The 11200-nt window shown below is 30.8% G+C and overlaps 1 protein-coding gene across 1 annotated transcript; it reads left to right on the forward strand.

The window, feature by feature from the left end:
* The first annotated feature begins 3004 nt into the window (after positions 1 to 3004).
* LOC108342087 (transcription factor bHLH94) lies at positions 3005 to 4904 on the forward strand. The gene is made up of 3 exons (XM_017579793.2): positions 3005 to 3707; positions 3853 to 4242; positions 4354 to 4904. The coding sequence occupies exons 1-3, from the start codon at positions 3216 to 3218 to the stop codon at positions 4435 to 4437; spliced, it is 966 nt and encodes a 321-aa protein (XP_017435282.1). The 5' UTR covers positions 3005 to 3215; the 3' UTR covers positions 4438 to 4904.
* The last annotated feature ends 6296 nt before the right edge of the window (positions 4905 to 11200 follow it).

Consider the following 11200-nt stretch of genomic DNA (forward strand, 5'->3'; position numbering starts at 1 on the left):
TTCTAGCCGTTCGTTCTCTGATACATGCCACTCAAGTTTTGGTTGCATGCTGTCTTCTTGCCTGAGCAAATTCTGGTTGTCTGTTATTTATTTTAGTTTGAAGAGTTGATTAAGCGTTGAGGGTAGAAGGAATTATAGTCAGACAAACCGCATCCTATATTTAGTACGCTCGTTCACGCTAGAGGTAAGGGAAGCTCATTAATTTAATTCATATGACTATGTGTTGCATGAACGATCGTTGACTTGATTTGATATGAAAAATGATTGTGCTATGTTATGATGCATGAAATGTATGAAAATTCTTTGATTTGGTGGCATGAGATATGAAACATTGATTATGGTATGAATGTATAAAGGTGTGAAACTATATGTTAAGAACTGAATTTGAATAATATTAATTCTGATAAGAAATTTCCCCTAAGAAAGTAACGTTCGTTACTGAATGGTCCTTAACCGTTCGGTTTTATAGTGAATTTGGTTAGTAGTGGATTCTTTCATTTGGGAAGAATCCTAGTAGAGGACGAGCGTCTACACTTCAAACTTCTGTGCTTGAGCGTTCGGCCAAGCATAGTTCCGTCTTGATATCCTGCTATGAAATATTTTAGTATTCTTAAATAATACTTCAATAGTATCTTGGCATAATTATCCATCTTCTTTTATATCCGTTAGTAGCACCTGGTCTTATACCAAGTGTTCGTCCTAAGCAAGTGTTTGGTTTTACACCAGGTAATCGTTCTATTTCCTTAAACTAAATTTCTTTATGTGAGCGTTCGTTCAAGCCCTCTAGGGTTTGCTCACTATAGTGTCTAGTCTTTGACTGTCAATTGAATTCTTGATACTAAATTCAACTAAACTAAGTACTCATAAGTGTTCGGTTTCTTCCTATAAGACCATTCTAAGTATCATTGTTCATACCTTGAAATATTATTATCCATTGGTTTCACTCTGGAGTCCTTGTTCTTAGTCTGGTCGTTTGATGTTCAGATAGAGTTCTCAAGAGTCGGTTCCTCTAACTGGATCAACGTTGGAAACCGACGTTCGTTCCATTCGTTTCTTGGAATATATTATTGTGCTCGTTATCTTTCTTAAAACCGATGTCAACCCTTGATCTAAATCCACTCTCAAATTTGAAGGTCTCTCGGTCTCGCTCTATGTGTTCGGCCTAGTTTAAAGTTCGGGTTGAACGTTCGTTATTTGTAATCCTCATGAATCTTTATACGAGGTGATTAAATGAGATATGTATTAGTGAAATATGAAGAAAATGTGATATGGAAAGGTTGTGTTTTATGGACGAGCGTTCCGGGGAGGAACGACTCATGTATGAATATTTGAATTGGTGAAGTATGACTGTGGGTATGCTAAGCTGGCTGTTCATCCTGATGTTCCGTGAGTACTCGTCTTCACGTAGAGGAGGGTAGGTCATGTGTGGGAACGGTAGGAGGTCCTAGTTCTTAGGGGTACTTTGGACATATAGGGCTAACCTCGGGTGGCAGCTATTGAGGGCATCCCAGTTACTACATTACCCGGGTGCACGAACGCCTGTAGCTACACAGATTTCATACAGTCCGGACAGTCAGTCTAGTAATAGGCTTCGTATGATATGTTTGATGAAATGAACCTTGTTTGTTGAATGGTTTGAAATGTATGTTGATGCATGATATTAAATTACATAAGCTTACCCTTTGTTTTTCTGTCGTGTCTTGTCGTTGCAATGATCATCCGTGTGGATGTGAGCAGAAGCGAACACGCTATTGGTAGATGCGCTAGAAGAAGAAAATTTGGAGGAAGAGAATCTCGTAGAAGTTGAAGTTAAGGCCGAACCGTAGAACGTTCGGTTAGTAGTATAGTTTAGTTAGTATATGGTGGTCGTTCGATCACCCTCCCTTTTGTTAAGATTGACCGTTCGGTAATTCTTTTTGTAAACCGTTCGGTCAAACTTGTACTGATCGTGTAGTTTAAATTGTAACTCTTTCTGAAATTGCCGTTCAGCCAGAACCGCACGCTTTCTTTAGTGTAAGACTGAATCGATATTTTATTTAATGTAATTATTCTATTATATAGTTTATTGCTGTATTTTTGGGATGTTACGTAAAACACATAACTTTATACTTAAATTTCTATATAAATTAATTTATATTTTAAAAATTTATTCTTTTTAAAATTTTATCAAAAAGACTTTGGTTAGGGTGTATTTATAATATTTTATCAAAAATTTTCTTGAATTTATAACATTTTTAAGAATTCAAAGTGATTTAAAAATATCATTAGTAAAAATGAATAAAATGAACAATATACAAGATGAATGATTCATAAATGTGTTATCATTATCATAAGTTTTAGAATTGAATGTCTTTTATATATATATATATATATATATATATATTTTGATATTAAATAACTAAAATATTTGTAGAAGATATATAACTCTTAAAAAAATATTATTATAAAATTTCAGCGATAAAAACGAGTAAAATAAACAAAAGTATTTTAAGATTTTAAATTAAAAATAATTTCTTTATTTCTTATATTAATAACAAATTTTCTTAATGTCTATTATCGGAAAACCTCAAATAATATAGTGTCGAGTCTCATACTATAATGTGAACACTAGAAAATGCAATATATGTATAAATATATAATGATTATTTTGTGTATAGTCTTCACTTAGAAGAGGAAGTTTCTGAAATAATATGAAAGTTTTTGTACTCTCTGAAGTCTAAACTCTAATCCTTATTGTTCCATGCTCTCCAAAAAAATTCTTTATTGTTCCTATTCTTGTTCAAAGTTGTGTTGGCTTCTATATATATGATACACAAAGGTATTTATTGTTTGTACTTCAACCCCAAAGAATACACATTATTTAATACATCATTTTAAATTTATCTCTGTCATTGTCTCTGAAATATATTAAAAAGTTAACTTTTTTTTTAATATTTTAAGTGTATAGTTTATAATTAATTGTAAGCAATACTGTATAGTAAAATATGCATCAGAAAAGAGGAGTGTCTGGTTCAATTTTGTTCTTGTTTTTGGCTACTGTAAAGTCCTAACACATAGGTGTTCTCTCTATTTCACGTGCAAAGCACTGTCCATTTTGTGTCTTCAAGCCTTTAAAAGCTCAAAAACACTTCTCAATAGCATGCAACTTGCTATTTTCCATCTCCATCTTCTTCATCTTGTTCTTGTTTCAGGGCACCCACATCAAAAATTTTTGCATGTGTTTATCTGAGGGAGAGAGAGGCATGGCTCTAGAAGCAGTAGTGTATCCCCAACCCCAGGACCCGTTTGGCTGTGCAATCAAAGACCTATACAGCTACAACAACTTGTTAGAAGCTGCTGCAGCCAACTTGGGTTATGGAGATTTCACCCTTGAAAAAGAAGACCAAGCTTCTGTCACTTTTCTTGACAACCAAACAGAGAATTACTCCTATGGAGAATGGAACTCTTCTCCTCCCTCTTTGTTGCCTCACACCATCAATGCATCAAATCCTCCTTCTTCAGAAACCAGCAACACGCAGAACAACTTAGATACTTCAGTTTCTACCCCAGCTCGCCCCAAACGCCGCAGAACCAAAAGCAGGAAGAATAAGGAAGAGATTGAGAACCAGAGAATGACCCACATTGCTGTAGAACGCAACAGAAGGAAGCAGATGAACGAGTACCTCTCTGTTCTTCGCGCTCTAATGCCTGAATCTTACGTCCAAAGGGTACTAAAAAATGCTTCTGCTTTTCACTTTCTTCAAAGGGAAATCTTCAATTTAATGTCTTTAAGTTTGCGTTGTTTTTTAAGCTGCTAAACATCATGGTTAAAGTGTTTCTGTTTTGATTCGATTCGATTCATTGGAAATGCAGGGTGATCAAGCATCTATTATTGGGGGTGCTATAAACTTTGTGAAGGAGCTTGAGCAGAGGCTGCAATTTCTCGGTGCTCAGAAAGAGAAAGAGGGGAAACCTGAGGTACCCTTTTCTGAGTTTTTCTCATTTCCTCAGTACTCAACAAGTCCCAGTGGTGGCTGTGATAACTCTGCAGCCATGAGTGACCAAAAGGGCGAGGTTCAGTCTGGCATTGCTGACATAGAAGTGACAATGGTAGAGAGCCATGCAAATCTCAAAATAAGATCCAAGAAACGACCAAAGCAGCTCTTGAAAATAGTATCTAGTTTGCATGGCATGCGTCTCACAATCTTGCACCTAAACGTTACCACAACCGAGGAAATTGTCCTCTATTCTCTCAACGTCAAGGTTTGTGCTACCTAATTTCACTTTCAAAGTGAAAGCAATGTTGTAAAAAACATTATGATACGTGGTACATATGTCTCTGTGAGTGCTGATGTTTTGAAAATGTTGTTGAAGGTTGAAGAAGATTGCAAGCTGGGATCAGTGGACGAGATAGCTGCAGCTGTATACGAAATGCTGAACAGAATCCAACAAGAGTGAAGGGTGAATTAAGATCTGAAGTTGAGCTAATTTAGCCCAATTTTTTTTAACCTGATAAAGACCTTATCATATTTGTTTCTTCTTTGCTTTATTTTTTGTTTTGAAGTTGTATCTAATTATTGCAACGGCTGTTCAACTGTTGTTAAGCTACTGAAGCACCTTGATCGATGTGGGGTCCTTGGAGGAAGTTTTTGGTTTATTCCTTCTCACATTGTCTTTTTTTCTTTTTCTTTGTAGCTAGTTCTATTTTTTGATCCTTCTCTCTTTCTTCTCTCTGTACTTTGGGTGGAGAAGATCGTAGTGTATTCTGCTTCAGACACATTTAAGTGCTCAGTCAATTCTGCTACCTTGCTTTAATAGCTGTAGGCCCATCTTAATCTCATTCACATCCCAATTTGTCAAGTTCAATTTCAGAATATCTCTACTTAACTTTGAATAAAAGAGATAGATAGCCAAAGATTTTACCAGATTCACTCCATTTTTCCATTTGCTTGTCACATCCGTTTCTATATCTTGAAGATTTCCAATATCTAAAGATAAAACAGATTCATATTTCAAATCTATTACCGTAATATTTGTTATATATGTAGTTATATAAAAATGGCCAAATCCAAAGTAGATTGATTGATCCCTCTTCTGAAATTTTGATGCTTCACACAGAACGAAGAATAATGTTTCATCCTTATCATCACTAAACTCAACCCACCAATCTACACATAAATTGATATCTTATGTTGCATTATTGTAATTAAAATATTAATTGATATCAATTCCTCAATTGTTTTTTCAGTCTTCTTTTTCGTGTCTTTGTAATGTTATCCAACTTAAAAGAGAAACTTTTGTACCTTTTACTTTTGTCATAATCAAACCATTTTCCTTTTATCATATTAAATAGACACTTTTGTCATAACCAAAATATTTTCCTTTTATTGAATTATTTTAGTTATGTTTCAAAACTATTTATTACACGTTTTAGGCTATCTTTCTAGCACAATGAGATGTCAATGAGAGTGAGAGATTGTTGGTTCAATATAATATGTTAAATAAAGGAATTCCCATTTTAACTTCATATGTTTTCTTATGGTTATATAAATTTCATCTTTTAGTTTAAAATGTATTTTTTTTTTGTTTTCACAAAATTGTTTTAATAATTTTTAGTCCTTTTTAATTTCCACCATCCAAATTTATGAATATTGAAAATATTAGACATACCGTGCATACACAAGACTTAAAAAATGAATGGTTTTAAATATAGTGAGTAAAAACAAGAAAATAAAAGTTAAACCTAAATTTTATAACTTTTTCATACTATTTTTTTCTTCACACACTCCTTGAAATTTTCTCAAATTATACAGAGAAGTCAATTTTTTAAAATTTTATACAAATTTTATTTTATTTCTTTTTAGATTACTCTTTAAGTTTAAACACATTATACTCTTTAACAAGGGACACCAATATAATGCTAAAAAAATATAAATACAATCGAAGAAAATCCCATAATTTTTTTACTTTTACATCCTTAAAACTTTACTACTCATCACACATCTATATTTTTTTTTTCACTTTCTAGTTCTCTCTTGTATAAAAGTTATTGTAAAAATTTAATACACAATAATATTAATCTTTTATATTGCAGGAATACAGAAGTGTTGTTTGTTGTATTGTCCCAAGGAATTGTTTTTGAAAAATGGCACTTTGACATAATTTTCAGAAACAGAGCATGATCATGACAGCTGTTGACTGGAGAAGAAGAGAGAGTGAGAAAAGGAAAAAGAAATAGAAATAAGAGAGTGGAAGTGATTGATTAATGGTGGCTGATACAGAAAAGTAGCTGAGTTATTATAGGGATCATTCTTCATGCACTCTTTTTTCACTTTCTGGCTCTATAATTTTCTTAATAACTATTGAAAAAAGGCAAATGATTAGAGCATTGAAGGTAAAAAAACAATGGCCCCATCGAGTTGTACTATATTCGTAGTCGAATTCCTAGGTGAAAAACATAAATAAAAAGAAAGTTGTGTTGTGGTGGGGTCATCGAATAACTCAAATGGTAAAGTTACAAACATAGTTTGAACTATTGCTGAAAAGTGAGCATAAAACCTTTTTGTGGTTAATGTTTTCTTTCATTCTGGGTGATTTGTGTCTTAGCAATCGCTAATGTGATCATTTCAGTCAACAAAAACAGTATAATGTTTGGGTAAAACCCTTTTCCCTTCCTTCATTCACTTAACTCTACTAAAAAATCTTATGCTTGTGTTTCAGATTTTAATTCTTCCACTCATGATTGCCTTCTTACCAAGAAATGCATCCTGCACCATTATCACATTTTCTCAAATTTAAAGCCTTGTTATTTTCCTTCTTTTGGTTTACCAAAGAGATACAACATTAATAAGATCTTATATATGCTGTTTCATTTTTATTATTTTTATGCAATGTGTGACTTAAATTCATATTTAAATTTTTATCAAAAATTAAATACTTTATAAATGTGTTTTCAATTGAAGGTGATTCAATGGATTCTGATAGAAACATTGAACACAACACTAACACAAAATACGTTGACACTATATTTTGATATTATGATTCTTTTTTGTGCAATGAGCTTTTGTATTATTGATGTTATGTCACGAGTGAATTTTTTTCGAAAGATGCATCATTTTTCTAATGCTATAAGAGCATGTTCTGGATCAAGTATGGGTCAAGAAGCAATCATGGTGGCTGCATTGCATAAACTCATGATGATAGCTACGTTCCAGAGACTCAATTAGCATCATAACATGAGTACAAAAACTAAAAAGTTTTCAACACAATTGACAACTTACATGCTTACATATAAACGGTGATTTTTTCTTTTACCACAGAAGGAAAATCAATAGAATTTTCAAAAGGGTTGTTAGAAGAGATACTGAAATAATCAAGTCATGCGTAAACTGTTCTTGAATTGAAGTGTAATAATAGAGAGAGTTCTCGGTAGCTTCTTGTGTAATGAGTCTCATAATGGAAGAATCTTGAGCGTTGAAAGTGTAAAATGAAATGATATTTTGATAGGATGTAGATGTAGTGATCACATGAAGTATAATTCATTCACATTTGAACTTTGTGCATAAAGTAGTGTCAGAAGAAAATGAGTATTATCTTCATGGGAAGATTAAAGAAAAAATAATAAGAAAAAAGAGTGGAAAGCACAGGATAAGAGGGTAAAAGATAAGATGATGATAGTGCGATTGATGTCCTTTGCAGATTTTACTGTCCTTTGCAATATATGTTAGGTCCCGTCCCCTATTTTTAATTGTCAGATTCTAAATCAATGGTACCAACGAGGCTCTTTGTGAACTCCACCAAAATATACATATTATAATAACAATTCATTGGTTGCTCATGAAACTCCAGGCTTGTCTTTTGGAAGATTCCAACTCTAACACCTCTTTGTCTTCTTCTCCCTGTTCTCTTCCTCCCCAACATTCAGTACATATATTCTAACCCATTAAACATCAAATTTTAATCAACAATCAAAGCATCTTTTCCAAATTAAACCACTACGTACCAACATTTGGTTGGAAATCTCAGATTGATAAAAAAATAAGACTAATTTATAATATATAAATGAATGCAAACCTTATCTTATAAGCTGGTTTTGTGAGGTTGAGTTAGGTTTGAAGTCCATTTCTTAACATGGTATTAAAACTATAGTTAAATCTTATATCCTAACGATATTTGTTTTTTATTAGACATGTTGTTTCACCTGCTATTAAATCGTTATCGAATCATTTATTAATATTTAGTGTCACGTTTGACAATGTCTGTACTTCGGTGTAGGTCTACCTCTTAACACATCTCACAAAACATAGTCATTTTGTTCTTTTTTTTCATCCTGTCTGACTTAAACTTCACAAAATGTTATATTGGAGACTAAATTCACCCATTAACTCTTGCTCGTAGAAAATGAAGTGGATGATGCAAAAGGGTTGTTAAGTTTCAGGTTTAATTAATAATTTGATACTTATATTTTTTACAACATCATCAAGTCCTTATTTTTTGTATTTAATGTTTAATATTAAATTGAATTTAATTAAAGGAGACACATTAAATCTTTTTATAAAAGTAAAAACTCAATTTAAATATCATAAGGAATGGAGGGTTTCAATACTAAGTTTTATAATATAGTAAAATTTTTGAATGGAAAAAGTGGTGTTAAGACAGAGAGAATAGGATTGGGTTGCAGCTTTGAGGAAAATGGGAAAGAAACAAAAAGAGTTGCAAGTGTTTGATTTGCAGCATATACACATACTGAGAGAGACTTGAAGGGAAGTTATAGAGAAGTAGCAGAGAGACAGAAGATAGTGACTTTCTTTCTTTTCTTTGTGTGATAGAAAATACAATAGAATAAAGTAAAAAGACATAAAGCTATTTATTAGAACGATGACAATCACCCCATAACTGGAAATGACATAAAAGTGGAGAAAGACACTAATAATTGAAAGTGAATGCGATTATGCAGTGAATTGGTCCACATCAAAGTTGCTCTTTTGTCATTAATCAATGTGTGTGCACTTTTTAACAAACAACCATATCAGATAAAAAGTAGCATATACCCTTTTTATTTCTTATTTCTTAGTATCAGAATTTTAGTTAAAATTTATCCTAGCGAAATTTATATTGATATATTGTTTCACTCGTTATCAGGTAATCATTGGACTATCTATTAGTGTCTAGTCTCATATTCGATATATATATATATATATATATATATATATATTATGAAAGAGGTATATTGAAAGTCCCACCTCAACTAAAATTAAAGTCAATTTATAGTATATAAGTAAATGTAAATCTTATCTTAAAAATCGATTTTATATTTTAATCTATTTGTTAACATATGTCTGTGGAAACATATTACAGGAGACCATTCTGTGGAAACATATCACAGGAGATCATTCATTAATGTCTAGTTGACTAAATTGAGTCAATGAGATGTTTGATTACTTAGTTGTTGTTGTGCCTAAATTGTGTGCAGTGCATGCATGAGATGGTTGGTATGTTCTGATCTCATTTGAATGAATGAATGTTCATCACAATCAACGCCAAAAGAGAATAAAAATGCCTGAGGCTGGCCCAAACACATTCTTTCTTGCTGTGTAATAATGAGGCTTTTCAGAAAAGTTCAATTATTGTAGCCCAAACTCTGTTGGGCCCGAAGCTCAAATTCCATGACGCGACAGCATTATTAAATCCATGAAAAATACTCAAATTCTTTCTATTTCCATTACTTTATCAGTGTTTTTTTAATAAATTAAACTTACACACATTTGTTTGAGTTGAAAATTTAACTCTCAGTTTAAGTCTTATATTTATAAATATATTGTTTTAACATATTTTTGTTGCAGTGATATCAATTCTTTACAAGACATAAGTTATTGTGGTTTGTGTAATAACTTAAGAAGTTTAATTTTGCTTCATAAATTCAAGATTTTAATGTGTTATTTATTTTAACAAGTTATATTTTTTACAAAATTAACTTACATTTAACCTGTCGAATTTAAAGTACTTTATAAATTACTTGTTTGATTTAATTTAAACTCGTTCTTCTTGCTCTCATAAATTAAAGCTGCCATGGTTATAGATTCTTATTCCTTTCATTTTGATCCTTGTACTATCTGCAGGCAATACAGATAGAGTGCAATGCCTTTATACTTTTTGTTTTAGAAATCCATCTATTTTCTCCTACATTCTTTATCAATTATTATTCTAATTACTGGTTAAGAATTTAAATAAAAAAAAATTATATTTCTACCACACCCAATAGTATTATATTGTTTAATTTAAATATTTATTTTTCTTTTCATAATTTGAAATGTTTTTTTAAAAATAAAACTATAATAGACAAAACTTCAAAATAGATAATATTTCATCTTTTTTATACATTCTCATACATCTTTTTAAAAATAAAACCGTGACATAACTTTATTCTTCTTAATGCATATAAGCATAAGTTATTATAATTTTCTTACTTCTTTAATAATTATTATTTGTACACTTGTAAATAGAATAGCTAAAAAAAAATCTTTTAAACAAATTAAAGATGCAGGTATGATCTATTATTTTTCATGGACTCTATTTTAGGTTTGATCTGACATATTTTTAAAGTTTAACTTGATCTATTAATCTACATAAAAAGCTCTTTCAAATTAGAGTATTTATATAGGCTTAATTATATAGAATAATGAGATGATAGGTCAACAAGAAAGAACTTTAATAAAAATAAACTAGAATCCATTAAAGTATTACAATAATTGTTTGTTAAAATGGATGGATCATACTTTATAGTGAAATCTAATTTGTTTTTCTTATGATATTAGACTACTTTTAAAGATTCTTAACACAAATGTCTATTTCTAAAGTCAAATCTAATCTTTATTTATAAATTATTTAAAGACACGTTTGCAATAATACATTCAAATATAATAAAAAAAGTTACTTTATTTCTTTTCATGTATGTTAATATATATTCACATGTAATTAGTTTTTTTAAGAATTCTTTATTGTTGTAGGGAGTGGTAACCAATAGTTTGGAAAGCTAATATAATGTATTCAAAATATACGTATTACTATTATCATTAATAAAAAAATATAATTTAATATAATTATAATTATAAAAAAATTACTCGTATTTATTTAGATTATTGTAATTGCTTCTTTTAATTTATTAATAATTCAATTAAAACTAATTTTTTTAGATATGTAATTATTAAAATCAAAATCAATA

The sequence above is a fragment of the Vigna angularis genome, chromosome 6, assembly GCF_016808095.1.
Source record: "Vigna angularis cultivar LongXiaoDou No.4 chromosome 6, ASM1680809v1, whole genome shotgun sequence".
NCBI classification, from domain to species: Eukaryota; Viridiplantae; Streptophyta; class Magnoliopsida; order Fabales; family Fabaceae; genus Vigna; species Vigna angularis.

Bases quoted from the DNA above. Each gene is read 5' to 3' on its own strand.
- LOC108342087 (XM_017579793.2), top strand. From the start codon at position 3,216: ATGTGTTTATCTGAGGGAGAGAGAGGCATGGCTCTAGAAGCAGTAGTG. The intron at 3,708-3,852 runs GTACTAAAAAAT...TTGGAAATGCAG, and splicing joins CTGAATCTTACGTCCAAAGG to GGTGATCAAGCATCTATTAT. The intron at 4,243-4,353 runs GTTTGTGCTACC...ATGTTGTTGAAG, and splicing joins TCTATTCTCTCAACGTCAAG to GTTGAAGAAGATTGCAAGCT.